This window comes from Oncorhynchus gorbuscha, linkage group LG02 (assembly GCF_021184085.1).
Source record: "Oncorhynchus gorbuscha isolate QuinsamMale2020 ecotype Even-year linkage group LG02, OgorEven_v1.0, whole genome shotgun sequence".
Taxonomy (NCBI): domain Eukaryota; kingdom Metazoa; phylum Chordata; class Actinopteri; order Salmoniformes; family Salmonidae; genus Oncorhynchus; species Oncorhynchus gorbuscha.
Window position 1 is genome coordinate 35,127,187 of NC_060174.1, and position 22,347 is coordinate 35,149,533.

A 22,347-nucleotide genomic window follows, 5' to 3' on the forward strand; every position below is an offset into this window, starting at 1 on the left:
CTCCCTAGAAAGGCAGGAACCTATGAATAAACCTAGAGAGGAACCAGGCTCTGAGGGGTGGCCAGTCCTCTTCTGGCTGTGCCAGGTGAAATCTATGATCTTGTCAAGAGGTGCGTAACTGGTGGCATGGAAGTCAAATGCAGGAGAGCCGAACTTGGTAAATAGCCGGAGCCGTTTAATGTACATAACTACCAGCATACAAAAATAACAAAACACAAAAACCTGTATCGCACCAGTCACATAAAGCACACATACACTTACAATAAACAATTCCCGACAGGACATGGGGGAAACAGAGGGAACATATACAACATGTAATTAGGGAATTGAAACCAGGTGAGTGCCACAACCAGACAAAACAAATGGAACATGAAAAATAGATTGATGATGGCAAGAAGACCGGTGACGTCGACCGCCGAACACCGCCCGAACAAGGACAGGAACCGACTTCGGTAGAAGTTGTGACAGATCTCTTATTGATGTCACTTGTTAAATCCACCTCAATCAGCGTAGATGAAGTGGAGGAGACAGGTTAAAGAAGGAGAAAACTGAGACATGGATTGTGTTTTTGTGCCATTCTGAGGGTAAATTGGAAAGACAAATATGTAAGGGCCTTTGAACTGGGTATGATAGTAGGTGCCTGGGGGGGGCAACTCTACAAATGTAACATGATGATTGACATTATTCTAACAGGTGCTAAAAATAACTATCTGAAAGCCACGCCTCCAATAAGCCACTGTGTAAAGGGGTACCCTTTACACAGGGGTTCCTCAAAGACCCCTTTCAGAGGTGTTCCTCAAGGAACCTTTTTGAACTGAAAGGGTAACCCCTGTGTGGCAATTTTTACAACCCCAAAAGGTTCTTCCAGGCTCCTTTACTTCTAAGAGTGTAAGATGGCTACATCCATCACATTTAGTTAGTATGGTGGTACTGTTAAACAAGAACAAGCAAAATACACTATACTATAATCTTTTAGATTTAAAATAATTTGCTCGCTATAAACATGGTATTAGTCAAGAATTAAACAAATTACATATTATACCACAATAGAGGCATGCATAATTCACCTTTACTAGACCAGAGGTGAGGGGTCCAATACTGTCCAAAATAGTGAGGCTCTGTTTTAAAATGCATTCCTAGAATTTCTAGGAATTAATTTTATTCATATTCCTGACAAATTCATTCCATCTTTATGGCATCAGTGAAACAGTTCAGTGTCCCACCTTGTCTCAGTGTCATGGTCTTGTTACTCATCTACAGAGTACCGTTCCGGGTCCATATTTTCCCCTCCTCAGGGCAGATGTAAATTTAATGATGCTGGCAAAGTGTATGTGATCAGGTTACTGTATTGATTACATAGTGACCCTGCTCCGCTCTGCTCTGTCAGAGACTCAGAGACACAGAGACTCAGAGAGACCAACCAGGAGCAGGACTAGTAGCAGGCATCAGCTCCATGCAGGTTACAGCACCACACCGCTCTGTTCCAGGGAAAGACATGCCGGGCAAAAACTGCTTTGCCTTTCTGAAAGGCAAACATCAGAGGTAAGATACGATAACCTACGTGTTATGGTCGTCGACACAATTGTGGTTAGCAACAACAACAAATATGTTACACGACACAGAACCTGTACACGGCAGGTGACTATTCAACTATTGATAGGGAATGGGTCATTCAAAACTGAATCAGCAAGAATAAAGTGTATGTTTTAAACAACTTTATCTCACAAGCTCACATAGCTGCACTGCTGTCAAATAATGTTTTGCTGCTTTGAAGTTGCAGTCTGACTTTTTGTTGATGTGCTGTTGAGTCGATGATGATAGCCAGCTTAATCCTCAGACAGACTTTCATTAAAATGGGAGAGTGAAAAGGAGGGGAAGAGAGATACAGGCAGTGAGTGAGAGAGAGAGTGTGAGAGAGAGAGAAACGTCTTTGTGCTTCATGCTTGAGTGAGCAGTGAAACATTGCTAGTGTAGGCTGGGTTGTGGATCGCAGAGGCTGTTTGTTAGAGACGTGCCCCCATGTCCATAACATACTGGGATGACTCTAAAATGGCAGCCAGGTTGATGTAATGACTAGGCTTCAAAGGAAACTCTCTCCTCTCTGTGTCACAGTTATGTGATATGTACTGTAGCTAAAAACTGTAGAATGCAGGAAACTTTAAACGTTTTGTGTATTTGATATATTAAAAAGAATTCTGAAGTTTGTAATTTCCACTTTGAAATTTCTAACTTGATTTTCCCTTATGAAAAATTTATCAACCCCAATAAAATTTCCATTAATTACAATCTATACAAAAATGCACATTTCCTGTTGCTGCAGATTTATTTTCCTGTTGTAGCGACCTGGTTCGAATTAAGATCCTACATCTATATGGAATGACAAGGCCTACTGCTCATAATTATGGGATTTTGTCAGAAAATGTGTCTGGTAATAGACCAATTTTACTCTGACCTATATTATAAATGCAAATTTCACAGATGAGATATCATTCATATTCCAAACATGAAGACTACTGCTATAATTTCCCATTGCAACCAGCTTTGTGTAAGATAGCAGACCAACAGTCAAACTGACAGTACAGTGACTAATGTCTATTAGTTGTGTACAGTAACAGATGAGGGTGACATTTTGACCCCAGGCCTGTAAGAGGGTGTTATTTAATAATGCTGAAGAATGGAAGTAATTTCAGCCCGAGTGAGCAGGGCAAAGCTTCATCCCCAGATGATTGTGTGTGTGTGTGTGTGTGTGTGTGTGTGTGTGTGTGTGCGTGCGTGCGTGCGTGCGTGCGTGCGTGCGTGCGTGCGTGCGTGCGTGCGTGTGCGTGTGTGTGTGTGTGTGTGTGTGAGACATATCTGGTCCTTTCCATAGAAAGAGAGGGAGTCCATCTTCCTGCTGATCTCACATGACACAACATTTCTTCACGCCCACTCACCACTTGCTCTCCGTCCGTCCCTCCCTCCCACACACACACACACACACACACATACACTCCACTCACAATGGTGGACTGTGTTTGTGTGTGTGTGTGTGTGTGAGTGTGAGTGAGAGTGTGTGTTTGAAATCCTTGCTAAATCCTGTCCCCTGCTGATAGAGTCAGTGGTGCTTTATTATCATCCTCATAGCAGATGAGTGGTCTATAAAGGCTGGGAGCTGGTTTGCCCCTTGGTGCCACAGCTCGCTGGTCGGGGTGCCATATACTGCTCTAAGCTTCAGTACAGCTGAGATAGTCAGGTGCCAGATATTGCTCCTAGCTTCAGAATAGCTAGTGTTTGTGTAGGTCTTCCCATCACTACCATGGAAAATGTTTCACTATACTCACCATTCGAGGTATTTGTATGTATTATGGATCCCCATTACTCTTCCTGGGGTCCAACTAAATTAAGGCAGTTATATAAAATTGTAAAAAACATTTAATTTCACAACACATTAAGTGCGTGCCCTCAGGCCAATACTTCTACTACCAAACATCTACAACACAAAATCCATGTGTACTTGTGTATATAGTGTGTATATAGTGCATATGTTATCATGTGGGTGTGTATGCATGTGTCTGTATGTGTGTCTCTTCACAGTCCCATCAGTTCCATAAGGTACATTTTTACTTCTGCAGCCCTTTTGATTTCAGAAGCTGCTTGATGAGTGTAATAAACAAGCAACAAGAAGACTGATGTCCTAGACTCAGCATTCCTCTGAGTAACCCCACCTGAGCAGAGAGAGAGATGTGTAGAAGGCCGTCTGTCATCCACAGCCCATCATAGTGACACTGGGCCAGAGAGGATAGCCCAGCAAGTCTCCTCTCATTACATCTCCACTCTGAAAGAAAAACTAATCTGGGACAGGTGCCAGTGTGCCAGCATGCCTAGGTCTGTAGAGGAGAGGAGGGAGAGTCTAGACTAGAGGAGCTCTAGTGTATGTAGTGCTGGGGCCCTGTGGTTGTTGTCTCTTCTTACTACTGAACACTATAATGTTTCTTCTCCTCCTATTACGGCATGTATTTCTCTGGACTAACCACATTTGCTGACGCTGAAGTGCCGTGTCTCTCACCTAAGACCCAGGAGGGATTGTCTATTTTAAAAATGCAATAGATACCAACAAATTGGTCACAGAAATAGAGGTACTGTAGATTCTAGATGAGCTGTATTGTGGGCCTGTGGGTGTTCTACTTCACTAGTACTTGATGCCTGTGTGAATGTGATGATGGGCCCAGAGATGGCCATATTATGCTCACTGTGTAAGCAAGCCATATTAGGGGTGCTGAGGGTGTTTGTCACGTTTTCTTTAACTGATAAGTAGGCCTACCTGTTAACATTTGTCAGGCAAACATTCATGTATTGTGTCGTTTTGTGCCAACAACATGGTAAACAAGGTAAGAGAAAAGTGGGGATAACATACTCAGTTACCTTATGCCACCATATATGGGGACAGTATATTTCACTAGCACGGGCTTCCTGAGACAAAGGCTATTGAAATCAGTTGGAGAACAGACTCCTGCATGGAACGTAGATTAATTTAAAGTTTAAGCCAAAAATGGTTTTGCTACAAGTGAAGTGGGAAGAGACACTAATCCAAAGTATATTCTTTCTAAAATATATGATTTGTCATTTTTTCTTCTTTGGTCTTGAGCACATGGATGCAGTAGTCAATGATTATTCTTTGGACTTGAGCACATGGATGCAGTAGTCAATGAGTATTCTTTGGTCTTGAGCACATGGATGCAGTAGTCAATGAGTATTCTTTGGTCTTGAGCACATGGATGCAGTAGTCAATGAGTATTCTTTGGTCTTGAGCACATGGATGCAGTAGTCAATGAGTATTCTTTGGTCTTGAGCACATGGATGCAGTAGTCAATGAGTATTCTTTGGTCTTGAGCACATGGATGCAGTAGTCAATGAGTATTCTTTGGTCTTGAGCACATGGATGCAGTAGTCAATGAGTATTCTTTGGTCTTGAGCACATGGATGCAGTAGTCAATGAGTATTCTTTGGTCTTGAGCACATGGATGCAGTAGTCAATTAGTATTCTTTGGTCTTGAGCACATGGATGCAGTAGTCAATGAGTATTCTTTGCACATGTATTCAATCAATCCTGCACCTATTGGAAATAACCCACTGGGCACAAACATCAATTCAGAATCATAAACACAACCTACTCGGTCTAGGTTTCAAATGTCTGATATAAGAGCCCAAGCATGATGTAATATAATTATCTGCCTGACCAAAAGGCCAACCAATGTACGAAATAATAATATGATGCATTTAATTGTTATTTTATATTCTTTATTAGGATCCCCATTAGCCGACGCCAAAGGTGACACCTAGTCATACGGGGGTCTCAAAAAGACATTACAGACAAAATGGTTTACAATTTACATACATTTAAAACATGAACATTATTGATGAGAAATGAAAACATATGGCGCATGCATGCGATAAATGTTTTTTTTTTAAATCGTTTAATGTGTGGCTGCCGGGGATAAGTCGCCGTGTGCCTTTAATTGAAATGTTCCTGCATGATGTATTGTGATTAACTGACTGTCAGAGGGTAGCGCATGCGTATGCAGAGCGGCGGAATCAGTGGATGCTGTAGACTTGCGTTGCTCTGTGCCCGCCATCCCTCCGCAGCCAGGCAGACCGCAGAAACTGACAAGAGTAGCCGACTGACGAAGGGCTGAGCCAAGATGGGACGAGACATCTGGTACGACAGAGCCAGCACAACAACAGGTAGCATTTGCGTCTTGTTTTTCAGAGAACCGTGGTGATGTACATACATCTGTTTGATAAAGTGCCCGCGAAGGGTGAGGAATGCCGGACTGAATTATCCTCGGGAATGCCTCTGGCAGGGGGTTTCTTTATGGTGTCCACAGGGATGATGGCGGTTCCGTTTTTTTAATGTTTTTTACAATAGCTAGACTACGAGATGGGGGCGAATGCAGGTGTAGACTAATGTCAAGGGTGCACATTGCTTCGTCCGGCAACGAGACATTGTTTACAGATGGCTCGTTGCGGAAGCTTCCGTAGCCTGGCATCCTTTGGCTCGCTGCGGAACAAGCAAGGGCGCACCGAGCGAAAAACGGCTGAGCGAGGGGGTTCCTCCATCTCAGTGCCGGGAGGATCGTGGTTTCAGAGCTGTCATATTTAAGGTCTGGTAGCCTACTGGTAGCCTACTCCACTATGCGGATTGCATCGTGTATACTCAAGTAGAGTTGCAGCTAATACAGCCTGTCTGTTTGACTTACCGACTGATGCAAAATCACGACCAGGCGCGGAGGAGATAATAGGTTAGACCAGCCGTGTATCTATTTAAACTCGCATTGGCGACTGCCATGTCATTACTATAATGTTTTCATCTGATATCTAGGAAATTATATAAATATGTATTTCCATATCAGAGTTTAGTTCTCATTCATCATTTGTTGTCTCCTGTCCGTATGTGCCTGCGGTTTCTCCAGAGAGCACCAGATTGTGTGTGTATGTGTGTGTTTACTCGTGTTTCCGCTTCAAACCAGACTTTGGATTTAATTTCCTCTACAGTAATACTGGCTGTTGGGTGAAAGCATTCATTCACCATTTAATGGGGCTACAGAGGTCACACGTTTTATAGTGGCAACAAGCCTATGGGGAACGTGATATATTCCTGTGTAAATATGAATGTGGTTATAACCTCAGTAATTGAATTTGCTATGCAGTCTCCGCCTCCCATGACTGTGTAGGACCGTGGTCTGTATTGTATTTCTGGTTGAAAGGGATCTCTCTGGCTTGATTATGTATGAAACTGTGATGTCTCTATGCTACTGTCCATGGTGCCGAAAGCCCAACAACAGCCCATGCTGAGTAAATCAAACCGAGACGCAATCATTAAAGCCTCAGCTGAAAGCACGCGACAATTTAATTTGCACATGATCATCGTTTTCAGCTGAGATATCGGTCGACAGTTACTTGGTTTTAATTTACATCCGTGTGCCACAGAATGTATATTTATATCCATTATGTAATTATTTAAAATATCAGTTCATAAGACACCACATGCTGTGATAACATGTTTGCAAAGAAAAGCATAGGTACACTGTCGAGATTCTTTCTCTCTGAAAAGGTTAACATGTTGCATGGACAATCTGTTGCCATAGCCATGCAGTAATTTATGAATATGTGTATTTTCGATGCAGCATGTGAGAAGAGGGAGGTGTATCAGGGTGCAGAGCGGTAATAACAAACAGAACTCAGAGACATTCATGGCATTATGTGACCTGTGTCCTCATTACTTTCCAATATATCCTGAGATGTTGCGATTTGTTTACCATCCTCAGCCTGCATGGGGCAGCATGTTTAATCAGAATATTGTTAATGCTCTCTCCTTCCCTCACCCCACCTCCCTTCCACACTTTCTCTCTCCCTTACCCCTTCTCTCTCAATTCAATTTGCACTGTTTGTTTAGAGCAAAATATATTTTTGTGGTTTCTTTCCAATAGGTGATATATTTTATTTGTGCCCTGTGATAATTTGGTTGGCTTGGTAGTGGTTAGTGAATTGAGACTCAGGACCATCTCGCTGAGGGGACTTTTCTCCGTGGTCATCTCTTGGCAGTCGAGGGCTTTGTAATGGTAGGAGTGGTGGGTCACTTGTTTACAAATTATTACAACATTTAGTGGCTATTTTTAAAATATTAATCAGAAGAGGGAATTGGCTTAATTCTGCTCTGCGTGTGTTGTTTGGAGTTTTTCTCTACTCTGAGAATGCTCTTACAAAATGACAGAATGTAGGATTTCAATTGGGTGTTTGTGCCATTTGTCAAATTCTTGTTTTGTAAGCAGACCCCACATTTCGCTCCCATACAGTGCAATTGGTTCTATTATTGATTTTAATATTTTGAGCCATTTCCTAATTGGTATGCCTAATATAGGATATATTTTAATGGCCTAGAAAGCCCTCTTTGCTTTGTCTTTCAGTTCATTCATGGCCAGGTTGAAGTTCCCAATGGAGCTGATTTTTTTGTCCCATATATGTCTTTGTGTATGTGTGTGTTCTATAGGTGTGAATCTGTGTGTTTCTCTCTCTCACACGCCGCTCCCCTCCCCCCCTCTCTCTGTGTCACCCTCTCTCTTGTCTCTGTAGGAAGTCTGGTGTAGAAGCTGAACCAGAAGAGAGCCCAGGCAGCAGTAGTAGCAGCGACAGCAGTGGTGGGGCGGTAGATGCCCTCCCCTCAGCCCCAGGCCCAGTTCCTCCCCAGGCCCCTGTAGGAGAGCAGAGAGAGGACAGATCCTGCCCTGACAGCTCTGTAGACTCCAGCGAGGAAGAGGAGGACAAAGAGGAGGACCCTGCCATGTTCTCTAACTTTCTAAGCGGGGCCAACCCCCTCAGCTCTGTCTCCTCTGCTGTCAGAGGAGGTCTTTTTGGGGACAATGGGGAGGTTGACAAACAGAAAGCAGGCCCTCAGCATCCTGGGTCAGTTCCTGGCCCTGGGAATGCCCCACAGCAGCAGCAGGGAGGACCCCAGCTGCAGGGGAACGGTCAGGCTGGTCAACCAGCCAAACCTAGCGTGCAGAAAGCCCCCGCTAAGGGTGAACCACAACAGCAAGGACCTCCTAAGGGTGGTCCACAACAGCAAGGACCTCCTAAGGGTGGTCCACAACAGCAAGCCCCTCAACAGCAAGGACCTAGAAAAGGTGGACCACAACAACAAGCCCCCCAACAGCAAACCCCTGCTAGGGGTGGACCACAACAGCAAGCACCTGATAAAGGTGGACCGCAACAACAAGGGTCACCTAAGGTTGGCACTCAGCCACAAGTGTCCCCTAAGGGTGGACCACAACAGCAAGGACCTGCTAAAGATGGACCCCAACAGCAAGGGTCACCTAAAGTTGGAGTTCTGCCACAAAATCCTAAGGGACCACAACAGCAAGGACCTGCTAAGGGTGGACCCCAACAGCAAGGGTCCCCTAAGGTTGGAGCTCAGCCACAAGGGTCGCCTAAAGTTGGAGCTCAGCCACAAGGGTCCCCTAAGATTGGCACTCAGCAGCATGGTTCCCCTAGGACTACACCACAGCAGCAGGGTTCCCCTAGGACTACACCACAGCAGCAGGGTTCCCCTAGGACTACACCACAGCAGCAGGGTTCCCCTAGGACTACACCACAGCAGCAGGGTTCCCCTAGGACTACACCACAGCAGCAGGGTTCCCCTAGGACTATAGCACAGCAGCAAGCCGCTGGTAAAGCTGGGCATCAGTTTAAAGCCGGACCTATGGCTGGAGCTAAACCCCTGTGCCCAGTGTGTAACACTACCGGACTCAACCTACACTCAAAGGAGCCACCCAACTATAACACCTGCACACAGTGTAAGACTGTCGTCTGCAGCTTCTGTGGCTTCAGTCCTCCTGACTCTGGCGTAAGTAGAGCTTAATTCCAGAATATACAGTATTTAATACATTGTTATTAATTTATCATTATTAAACAGTAGGACAAATATTTATATTTTTGACCAAGGATCACCTTGTTGCATTTGTATGAATGACATCCTATGTCAAATTTGTTTTGTATATTTTTGTACAGTGGAGAATTGAGCATGTTTGAACCTGGCAAGTGTGGTTTGATAAGTCAGTGTATTAACTCTAGTTACCACTTAGCAGGCTGCTTAAACAGAGTAGACTGATTTAGTGGCAGTTCATTCAGCATGAGGCATTGCCCACGGCAGTCATTATCAGAATATGAAGGTAGTGTCGTACGGTAAAGGCAGTAGCAGTAGATAAAGACACAGTGTTACTTTAATATTCCCATCTTTTTTTGAACGATAAGTCATAACCTTCATTATTTTGTATCTTGTATGGATTAAGAATTAAGAAAAAAACATAGATAAATTGATTGCATTTAACAGTTTTTTCTTTGTTCTTCTGTGAGAAAACCAAAAACCTTTATATTATGCGTAAAGCTGTGATTTCTATTGTAGGGTAAGGAGTGGCTGTGTCTGACCTGCCAGATGCAAAGAGCACTCGGAGGCTCTGACCCACCTGGAACCCCAAAGATGAAACCCCAGCCTTCACCCAACAAAGCCTCTATATCTCCTGCACCACAGAAGAAAGACACCTCTACACAAGGCTCCATCCAGAAAAACCCTATTACATCAGCAACACAGCCACCCAAGGCAGAGACTGCTAAAGCAGCAGACCCTCAGACATCGGCTAGCCCAGTACCTGCCCAGAATGCACCACAGGAGAACCGGAGAACATCAGGGCCTCAGAAACCGCCAGAGCAGCCAGGCCAACCTGGGCATAAGCAGAGTAATGCCACCCCATGCACACAGGAGGAGCCTGGGAAGCCTCAGCAAGAGCTTCCAAAGGATGGAGCCTCTCCTGCCAACGTTGTGCCACAGCTACATGCTCAGGCCCCCAAACAAGAGTCAGGGGGCTTCTTTGGCTTTGGTGGTCCTAAGTCTCAGCCTGCTTCCTCAAAGGCTGAAGATTCAGTGTCTGGTAAGATGTTTGGCTTTGGCTCCTCCATCTTCAGCTCTGCATCCACTTTGATCACCTCAGCTGTTCAGGATGAGCCCCACACCACACCACCAGGTTCCCCGAAGGTGTCTGCAGCAGCCCAGGCCTCTCCCAAGATGCCTCCTACGAAGGAGACCAAACCACCTGCTGTTCAGAAAGCAGAGGAGAAGAAAGCAGAGCAACCCCAGCAGGCCAAGGTCCCCCCATCAGTACAGGTCAACGTGGACAAACCCCCATCAGAGCCTCGAAAGGGAACAGCATCCTACCAACCATCTCCCAAAGCAGGCCAGTCCACCTGTCCACTCTGCAAGGTGGAACTCAACATGGGCTCCAAGGACCCTCCCAACTACAACACCTGCACCGAATGCAAGAACACTGTCTGCAACCTCTGTGGTTTCAACCCCATGACAAATGTTACTGAGGTAAAATGGCTATATCGTTTTAATTCCGCTGTGGCTGTATTTATTGATGAATATTTGAAAACTATTTTCACATCTACAGTCGTTCTATGCTCTGGTAATGCTTTATGTAGACCACTTGGTTGTGTCACTATAGGATTTACAAGATGCTAGGGGTCTTCATGGATCCACCTGTACCCGAATACCCAAGACCTGATCTAGAACCCGAGCGGGTCCGGATCCAGAATTCTAAATAATGTCATAATGTCACGGTTCTGTGTCAGATCTGATAGGATTGTCGCGGGTATGTGTAATTTTAACTGACTTGTCCGGAAAGACCCGTACAGATCCGAACGTAACTGCTACAGTTGAGATAATTGTATCATTTATGCTGCTGCTCTTGCTTTTCACAAGAGTGTCGCTTGTTGTTAGCCAATCATAAGTAATCAAAGCATTAATAGGCTACAGTCACAGAGCCTCTGTATGTGGAAAAAGTTAGGAGATATCTAATCAATGAAAGATAGAATTAAAAGTTAAAGGAGAAGGATAGGCTACAATGACCATAAGCCAACAAGTAGGCTGCTATTTAATTTTCTGAATGGATTTATTGTTGTTTGTGACTGTGTAGGACAAGGAAGTTCATGCAGCCTCAATTAGCCTAGCTAGCTAACTTAACTAGCTTCTCCCAGTTTAATGCAGTCAAGACAGGTACTAGTCATCATATTGGATGATAAATAACCTTGCTATGGCAGCTATTAGTCTACTAAAGTCAGATTGGTTGGTTAGTGTCTCTCCCTCTCTCCCTCCTACCTGCACCCCATGTCACTCGCTCACATTCACAGTAGCCTACACACACAGCACGACCCATGTTAGGGCGCCATCTCTCTCTACCTCTTCTCCCACGTACTTTATCAGCTCTGGTTGATAAAGTAGCTTAAAAAGGGACTTTTCTGCTGCTTCCCCCACTCGGATTGAACCGGGTCTGGATCCGACCAGGTCTATACGGAATGGGTCTAATTGTTAAATATGACATTTACATAAGTATTCAGACCCTTTACTCAGTACTTTGTTATAGCAGCTTTGACATCGATTACAGCCTTGAGTCTTCTTGTGTATGACGCTAAATGCTTGGCACACCTGTATTATGGGAGTTTCTCCCTTTCTTCTCTGCAAATTCTCTCAAGCTCTGTCAGGTTGGATGGGGAGTGTTGCTGCAAAGCTATTTTCAAGGCTCTTCAGAGATGTTTGATCAGGTTCAAGTCCAGGCTCTGGCTGGACCACTCAATGGCATTCAAAACTTGTCCCGAAGCCACTTCTGTGTGGTCTTGGCTATATGCTTAGGGTCTTTGTCCTGTTGGAAGGTGAACCTTCACTCCAGTCTGAGGTCCTGAGTGCTCTGGAGCAGGTTTTCATCAAGGATCTCTCTATACTTTGCTCCATCTTTCCCTCGATCATCCCCACATAATGATGCTGCCTTTGGCAGGTCAATGAAGAGGGCAGCAAAATGTTGCCTTTTATACATACAGTTAACCACAGAATTTAAAACTAGGGATGCATAAAAGATACTGTTATGACCTGGTCTAAAAACAGACTGATGTACATTTAGAATACATATCAAAGATAAGAAACATATTGTCTGAGAATGAATTGAGGATTCTAATATTTTAGCTAGGCAATAGAGTTTAGAAATAAGGCATAATTATTTAGGTTATAAGGGTCACCACCTTTGTGAAGGGAGAGTACATTTCCTCTTAACCCCTTAAACCACTCGAGTGTTGCTTTAGCAGTATGCTTAGGGTCATTGTCCTGCTGGAAGGTGAACGTCTGTCCCAGTCTCAAATCTCTGTAAGATTGAAACAGGTTTCACTCATTAATTACCCTGTATTTAGTGCCATCCATCATTCCTTCAATTCGGACCAGTTTTCCAGTCCCTGACGATGAAAAACATCCCCACTGCATGATGCTGACACCACCATGCTTCACTGTGGGGATAGTGTTCTCGGGGTGATGAGAGATGTTGGGTTTGCACCAGACATAGCGTTTTCCTTGATGGCCAAAAAGCTCAATTGTAGTCTCATCTGAACAGAGTACCTTCTTCCGTATGTTTGGGGAGTCTCCCACATGCCTTTTGGCAAACACCAAACATGTTTGCTTATTTTTTTCTTTAAGCAATGGCTTTTTTCTGGCCAGTCTTCCGTAAAGCCCAGCTCTGTGGAGTGTACTGCTTAAAGTGGTCCTATGGACAGATACTCCAATCTCCGCTGTGGAGCTGCAGCTCCTTCAGGGTTATCTTTGGTTTCTTTGTTGCCTCTGATTAATACCCTCCTTGCCTGGTCTGTGAGGTTTGGTGGGTGGCCCTCTCTTGGCAGGTGGCATATTCTTGTTATGGTGCCATATTCTTTCCATTTTTATAATGGATTTAATGGTGCTCTTTAGAATGTTCAAAGTTTCGTATATTTTTAACCCAACCCTGATCTGTACCTCTCCACAACTTTGTCCCTGACCTGTTTGAAGAGTTCCCTGGTCTTCATGGTGCTGCTTGCTTGGTGGTGTTGTAGACTCTGGGACTCTTTCAGAACAGGTGTATATATACTGAGACCATGTGACACTTAGATTGCAAACAGGTGGGCTTTATTTAACTAATTATGTAACTTCTGAAGGTAATTGATTGCACCAGATCTTATTTAGGGGCTTCATAGCAAAGGGGGTGAATACATATGCACTCACCACTTTTCCCTTTTTTTCATTTTTTTAAACAAGTATTTTTTTTAATTTCACTTCACCAATTTGGACTATTTTGTGTATGTCCATTACATGAAATCCAAATAAAAATACATTTAAATTTCAGGTTGTTATACAACAGAATAGGTAAAAGCCAAGGGGGATGAATACTTCTTGCAAGGCACTGTAGCACACCACATATAGTAAATTGCTGAAATGAAAACAAAGATTCACTAGAAGTTGATAGGTTAACCATTGAGTCAGCTGGAGGCTGGCAGAGGGAAGAGAAGTCGATTGACTGACCAGGGTCAATTAAACCACAATTTCTCTCAAATAAAACTTCTGCCGAGATAAAATGAGGATTAAATGCATCACTTATTCCTTTCTTCTCAGTTATGATGCCAGATTCAGAAAGAACTTGCTTAGGCAGGGAAGAAGAGGAATTTGTACTCTTCAGTTAATTTACACTTTTGCAAAATTTAGAAGGATCAACAGCAGAGTCAGCTATAGAGCTTAAAAAATAGCTTGACTTAGCTTTCTATTTTTCGAGATAGTACATTTGTTTCTCAATTCACTGAAAGATTGGCAGTACACTACATAGTGCTACGATTTCCTTGCTTTGGCCCAGGCCTGATTTCTCATCGAATGAGCTCATCTGAAGGGTTAGATCTATCTTTGACTCTGAATTGTTTAAAAGGGGCACGTTTATCTGTCAGGGGAATAAATATGGAAGAGAAATGTTCTAGAGCCAACTCAGTGTCAGGAATACAGGAGATAGTGGCTAAATCTGAGTAGAACATGTCATGTTAAAACCCTTGAGGAGAAAACATTTAAAAAAATATCTGATTGATGATTAGTATTTTGCTGTTTCTTATCTCTAATACATACTATGGGAAAATGATCACTGAGTCCATATGCAAATACTCCATTAGACAAATATTTAAGAATTAAATCAATCAATCAGGAGTTACCAGGATTTTTCCCATTTAAGCCGTGTGGGTTTTGATATCACTTGAGTCAGATTCAAATCAATGCATAAACTCTGAAATTGATTTGAGGCCGGGGATAGCCTATCCAGATTCAAATCCCCTAAAATGACCAACTCCGAGGACGAAAAAGATGCTTAACACTCGAATATAGCAACAACAGCATCCACCATGGTAGCAGGGGGGCGGTAAATCCCAGCAACAAATACATGTGTATTGTGGTTTACGGACACATCGACAACCAGGAGCTCAAATTTCTTAGGAACAGAAATATTTCAAGATTGGGAAACCATGAAATTAGATTTGACATATATAGCCACTCCTCCCCTTTCTTTAATCTGTCAAATCTAAATACATTATAATCATTTACTTCAATGTATTTATCAGATAAATAACAATTTAACCATGTTTCAGAAAGAACCAGAATGTCAGGACACGAGTCCTGTACCCAAATATCAATTGTGTCCATTTTTTAAATCATACTTGGCACATTTAGGTGCATTAGCCCAAGCCCCCTATGAGATTTAAAGTCATAGGAGGTATTCAGCTCATTCCCATAAGAGCTAACAGGCATTTGCAGCTATTTGTTGAGTGAGCTGAGACTTTGCCAAGGTCCTTGGCCAACCACGTGAGAGCAAAGCAGACTGAGCATTTGACAGACCTCCCTCAAGTCACTGGATGAAGGGACTGGGGGGGAACTGGGAAAGCAGTGTTGGCAGAGCTTAGTCCACCCTGATGAAACTCCTGCCAAAGGAGTGGAGCTGCTGCAGGGGATGGGAGTGGCTGTCAATGCTCCATTCTGGGTGTGCACAGGAGGCCTTGGGGTGGCTCCTGTTGCAGGGTTGTGGCTGCCATGCCATGAAACATAAAATTAGATAAAACATCTACCTGTAATAGAGCATGCTGGGAAATATGATAATGATTGGCATGGTTTTTGTTCAAAGTGATCTGCACCAGTTTCAGGCCTATGTATTTGGATAAAACTAGACCCTCAAAATAAGGCCTTGTGAAATACATATGGTATGGTGTTAAAGATTATTACATTTTGAATGATAACATATTTGCTTTTGATCTCAGTTGGTGAAGTCCAGAGAACCTAAAAATAGATGAATGCAACAACCATGTCTCTGTCAATAACACATATAATTATGGGTGGTAACTCTACAATTTGTTCGAAAGGCAAGGCACTCAGGGAAAAATTTAAATAAGGCTTTACACTAAGCAGTAAGTGTGTTAATTTAACACTGTTCCAGTGTCTATGTAGGTCCACAGACTCAACACTTAGGTGTTGAATGTACTTCCGGCGGTCAGAGATGGCCGCCTCGCTTCGCGTTCCTAGGAAACTATGCATTTTTTTTTTTACGTGTTATTTCTTACATTGGTACCCCAGATCATCTTAGGTTTCATTACATACAGTCGGGAAGTACTACTGAATATAAGAGCAATGTCAACTCACCATCAGTACGACCAGGAATATGACTCTCCCGAAGCGAATCCTGTGTTCTGCCTTTCACCCAGGACAACGGAATGGATCCCAGCCTGCGACCCAAAACAAAGAAGTTGTAAAAGAGGGAAACGTAGCGGTCTTCTGGTCAGGCTCCAGAGACGGGCACATCGCGCACCACTCCCTAGCATACTACTCGCCAATGTCCAGTCTCTTGACAACAAGGTTGATGAAATCTGAGTAAGGGTAGCATTCCAGAGGGACATCAGAGACTGTAACGTTCTTTGCTTCACGGAAACATGGCTCACTCGAGAGACGCTAACGGAGTCCGTGCAGCCAGCTGGTTTCTTTACGCATCGCGCCGACAGAATCAAACATCTTTCTGGTAAGAAGAGGGGTTGGGGGCTTATGCCTTATGATTAACGAGACATGGTGTAATCACAACAACATACAGGAACTCAAGTCCTTCTGTTCACCTGACTTTGAATTCCTCACAATCAAATATCGTCCGCATTATCTACCACGGGAATTATCTTTGATTATAATCACAGCCGTATATATTCCCCCCCCAAGCAGACACATCGATGGCCCTGAACAAACTTTATTTGACTCTTTGCAAACTGGAAACCACATATCCTGAGGCTGCATTCATTGTAGCTGGGGATTTTAACAAGGATAATCTGAAAACAAGACTCCCTAAATTGTATCAGCATATCGATTGCGCAACCAGGGCTGGTAAAACCCTGGATCATTGCTATTCTAACTTCCGCGACGCATATAAGGCCCTCCCCCGCCCTCCTTTCGGAAAATCTGACCACGACTCCATTTTGTTACTAAAACAAGAAGCTCCTGCGCTCAGGTCTGTTCAACGCTGGTCCGACCAATCTGATTCCACGCTTCAAAACTGCTTCAATCACGCGGACTGGGATATGTTCCGCATTTTGTCCAACAACAACATTGACGAATACGCTGATTCGGTGAGCGAGTTCATTAGAAAGTGCATTGATGATGTCGTTCCCATAGCAACGATTAAAACATTCCCAAACCAGAAACCGTGGATTGATGGCAGCATTCGTGTGAAACTGAAAGCGCGAACCACTGCTTTTAACCAGGGAAAGGTGACCGGAAACATGACAGAATACAAACAGTGTAACTATTCCCTCCGCAAGGCAATCAAACAAGCAAAGCGTCAGTATAGAGACAAAGTAGAGTCACAATTAAACGGCTCAGACACAAGAGGTATGTGGCAGGGTCTACAGTCAATCACGGATTACAAAAAGAAAACCAACCCCGTCACGGACCAGGATTTCTTGCTCCCAGGCAGACTAACTTTTTTGCCCGCTTTGATGACAATACAGTGCCACTGACATGGCCCGCAACCAAAACCTACGGACTCTCCTTCACTGCAGCCGACGTGAGGAAAACATTTAAACGTGTTAATCCTCGCAAGGCTGCAGGCCCATACGGCATCCCCAGCCGCATCATCAGAGCATGCGCAGACCAGCTGGCTGGTGTGTTTACGGACATATTCAATAAATCCTTATCTCAGTCTGCTGTTCCCACATGCTTCAAGAGGGCCACCATTGTCACCACTGTTCCCAAGAAAGCTAAGGTAACTGAGCTAAACGACTACGTAGCACTCACTTCCGTCATCATGAAGTGCTTTGAGAGACTAGTCAAGGACCATATCACCTCCACCCTAGACCCACTCCAATTTGCTTACCGCCCAAATAGGTCCACACACGATGCAATCTCAACCACACTGCACACTGCCCTAACCCATCTGGACAAGAGGAATACCTATGTGAGAATGCTGTTCATCGACTACAGCTCAGCATTTAACACCATAGTACCCTCCAAACTCGTCATCAAGCTTGAGACCCTGGGTCTCGACCCCGCCTGGGTACTGGACTTCCTGACGGGCCGCCCCCAGGTGATGAGGGTAGGTAACAACATCTCCACCCCACTGATCCTCAAAACTGGGGCCCCACAAGGGTGTTGACTCTGAGTACGTTCCGTGTCTCCCCTCGTTCTGAGCCCTCTCCTGTCACACATTCCGTCTATCGTTGCTGGTAACGTTCCTGTTCACCTCCTTCTGTTCGTTTTCCCCTGCTGGTCATTTTAGGCGTTTCCGAGGCAACCTGGAGTTCTGTCGTTTGATTATCGAGTCTCTCAGTCAGTTCTCGTGATTAGCGAGGGCCAATGACGATTTACGAGCCTTTCTTTCCAGAAACCTTGGGCAGAACAGCTCCCGGGAATTGTCTCCGTATTGCGGGTTATCTCCGTTTAAACTGGATTACCAGACTCTGTTTTCCAAGTCAGCTCTCTTCTCTCTATCTCCTCATGGACTGCGTTTCGGGTCCCTAATCAGTGATTTGAGGTCTTACCTGGGTTCATCATTTTGTTTGTCCCTTTTGACCGTTCCAGTTGTTCCTGCTGGACGCTCCGATTTGTCTAGGAGTATTGCTATTTCCTTAAACACTACAGTGGTAGGCTTGATTACCAACAATGACGAGACGGCCTACAGGGAGGAGGTGAGGGCCCTCGGAGTGTGGTGTCAGGAAAATAACCTCACACTCAACGTCAACAAAACAAAGGAGATTATTGTGGACTTCAGGAAACAGCAGAGGAAGCATCCCCCCCCTATCCACATTGATGGGACATTAGTGTCACAGGAAGGCCATAAAGATCATCAAGGACAACAACCACCTGAGCCACTGCCTGTTCACCCCGCTATCATCCAAAAGGCGAGGTCAGTACAGGTGCATCAAAGCAGGGACCGAGAGACTGAAAAACAGCTTCTATCTCAAGGCCATCAGACTGTTAAACAGCCACCACTAACATTGAGTGGCTGCTGCCAACACACTGACTCAATCCCGAGCCAACTGCCCTTCCCCCGCCATCATCATGAACTCGAGCCACTTTAAAAATGGGATTTGATTGAAATTGATGTAAAATATATCACTAGCCACTTTAAACAATGCTACTTAATATAATGTTTACATACCCTACATTACTCATCTCATATGTATATGTATATACTGTACTCGATACCATCTACTGCATCTTGCCTATGCCCTTCTGTACCATCACTCATTCATATATTTTTATGTACATATTCTTTATCCCTTTACACTTGTGTGTATAATATAGTAGTTTTGGAATTGTTAGGTTAGATTACTCATTGGTTATTACTGCATTGTCGGAACTAGAAGCACAAGCATTTGGCTACACTCACATTAACATCTGCTAACCATGTGACAAATACATTTGATTGGATTTGAATTTGATTTTACACTCTCCATGTTGATTATTATAAAAAAATTACACTGAATAATTTGCTGTGCATCATGATGGCCGAAACTAGGAGTCCACAGAATGGAGAGCTTGCTGTGTTCATGATGGCCTAAACTAGGAGTCCACAGAATGGAGAGCTTGCTGTGTTCATGATGGCCTAAACTAGGAGTCCCTAGAATGGAGAGCTTGCTGTGTTCATGATGGCCTAAACTAGGAATCCACAGAATGGAGAGCTTGCTGTGTTCATGATGGCCTAAACTAGGAGTCCACAGAATGGAGAGCTTGCTGTGTTCATGATGGCCTAAACTAGGAGTCCACAGAATGGAGAGCTTGCTGTGTTCATGAGTAGAGCAGGCTGATTATATAGACCCACTTCTTGTATAGTGATTAAGATAATGTAGTTGTCCATCTGACAGTCTTTGTAGCACCACAAGGGGAAGTTGGGAAGAGTTTCACCTCTGACTTGGTTAACAGCACATATCTCAGAGCTGATGAGATCCGTTAGTGTTATCATTGCATTATGCAGACCAGTGACTCCCTTTCCATCACAGAGGCCTCGTATCATTACAAGAGGCAATGGGAGGTATTGTAAACTGTTCCACAAGCTTTACTAATGGCCTTTTGTCTGATAGACAGCATTATGTGCTTCCCTCGGGAGGACTGTATCGCTATCAGAGAGCAGATAAACAGATTAAAACACAGAGTTCATGTATGTTTGGAGACCTGATGGTCCCCTGCCCATTTACAGTAGAGGACATTTTAATTGTGAGTGCAGGCAGCGAGTTGTAGGACACATAATTTATTTTAAGACTGGTGTTCAGCTCCCTCCTAAGTGAGAGTCCCTCCTAAGTGGGAGTGTGAGTGTCTCATAATAGCACAAAGGTATAGCCTTTTACTATTGGCTAATGGCTACTGTGTAATAATATCAAGCAATAATTGCTTAATAACACAAAAAGGTGTAATTAGCGAAGATGGAATAATTATGAACAATTTATTTTACACAATGTGTGAACACTGTCCTCTTGGACAGTTAAATTCATAGCTAAATTTCCTTGAGGACACTGACATTGAAATCGTCTTAGACTTGACACAACACATTAGAAATATTTAGTTACTGATGTCTAGCGGCAGCTTGAATTGTAAATAAGCTTGGGCTTCTCTACAAAGACCTAAAACTATCTCATGATGACAGGCACAGAACATTGTGAATATTGCTTTGTTTACTGATTATGTGGAAGTTGAAGTTCACAAGTACCCATTATCACATTTGCAAGTATCGGTTGACGAAGGCATATTTAATGTTTCTGATTGAAATCATGGTACTAAATCATATTTAACCATTTTGGATAATGTGATTTGACCATTTTTACGCTGTCATTTTCTTTCAGGTGAAGGAGTGGCTGTGTCTGAACTGCCAGATGAAGAGAATGGAACCCACAGGACCTCCCATGATGAAACCCCAACCTTCTCCAAACAAAGGTTCTGCACCTCAGAAGGCCACTGTCACACCCATCGCTACCCAAAAGAAAGACATTCCAACACCAGGCTCCCCCCAGAGAAAACCTTCTACATCAGCAACAGAGCCACTCAAGGCAGATGCTGCTAGAACAGCAGACCTTCAGAAACCAGCCAGCCCAGCACCTGTTCAGAAGGCACCACAGGAGAACCGGAGAACATCTGGGCCTCAGAAACCACCAGATCAGCCAGGGCAACCTGGGCATGAGCGGAACAATGCCACCCTGTCACAGCAGGTGCCTGGGAAGCCTCAGCAAGAGCCTCCAAAAGGTGGGACATCTCCTGCCAAAGCTGTGCCAACACTACAGGCCAAGCCCCCCAAGCAGGAGGCAGGGGGCTTCTTTGGTGGCTTTGGTGGTCCTAAATCTCAGATTTCCTCAAAGCCTGAAGATTCAGTGTCTGGGAAGGTGTTTGGCTTTGGCTCCTCCATCTTCAGCTCTGCATCCACTTTGATCACCTCAGCTGTTCAGGATGAGCCCCACACCACACCACCAGGTTCCCCGAAGGTGTCTGCAGCAGCCCAGGCCTCTCCCAAGATGCTCCCTACAAAGAAGACCAAACCACCTGCTGCTCAGAAAGCAGAGGAGAAGAAAGCAGAGCAACCCCAGCAGGCCAAGGTCCCCCCATCAGTACAGGTCAACGTGGACAAACCCCCATCAGAGCCTCCAAAGGGAACAGCATCCTACCAACCATCTCCCAAAGCAGGCCAGTCCACCTGTCCACTCTGCAAGGTGGAACTCAATATGGGCTCCAGGGACCCTCCCAACTACAACACCTGCACCGAATGCAAGAACACTGTCTGCAACCTCTGTGGATTCAACCCCATGCCACATGTTACTGAGGTAAGATTGACCAAATATCACTTAATTACTGTGTGAAGAAATCATTTTTGATGTATTATTATTTGGACAAAGATAACTTTATTTTGTATAAAAGTTCAGAGAGCCAATTAATCTCCACACGGATAATCTTAGTCATTCTGAAATTATGTTATCTTTTAGATTTGAAATGTCTATTAATTTCTATGTATTTCGGTTCCAGATATAACCTTTAGACATTGCACCAATGGTCGGTTCATAAATTGTTCATTCTCTCTTCTTACAAATATAAACAACTTGTCTGACATGTTTTTAGCCTACATGGAAAGATTGATATTTCACTTTACTAAAGAGAGACAAATCAAAGTCTCAAGTGTAGTGGTTATGGCTATTTAATTTCCTGACTTGGTCTTGACTCATAATAATTCTACCAACACTACCAACTAAGGAATAGAAGTGGAAGTGCAGAGTGCTTTGCATATGCAATACACCTAATACTTAAACTGCAAGTCATGTTGAAGCTCAAAACTGCAACAATGATGTATCACAGAGTGCTGGATGATTTATGTCTCAGAGAGTAAGGAGAAATGTCTGATGATATCACGGCAGAAACATTTGCCCGTGCTGTTTTCCATCATGCAGATGTATAGCTGTATATGAAATTGATTAAATTCTGTATTCCTCTCACAA

General features: G+C 43.9%; 1 protein-coding gene across 1 annotated transcript in view; it reads left to right on the top strand.

Annotated features, from left to right (window-relative positions):
- Positions 1–5,579: 5,579 nt before the first annotated feature.
- Positions 5,580–22,347, top strand: part of LOC124001530 (protein piccolo-like) — a 137,004-nt gene continuing 120,236 nt past the window's right edge. Inside the window, 4 exon segments of the mRNA XM_046308382.1 lie at positions 5,580–5,721; positions 8,110–9,379; positions 9,938–10,900; positions 20,713–21,681. Of these exon segments, the coding sequence (XP_046164338.1) occupies positions 8,318–9,379; positions 9,938–10,900; positions 20,713–21,681 (2,994 nt within the window). The 5' untranslated portion in view covers positions 5,580–5,721; positions 8,110–8,317.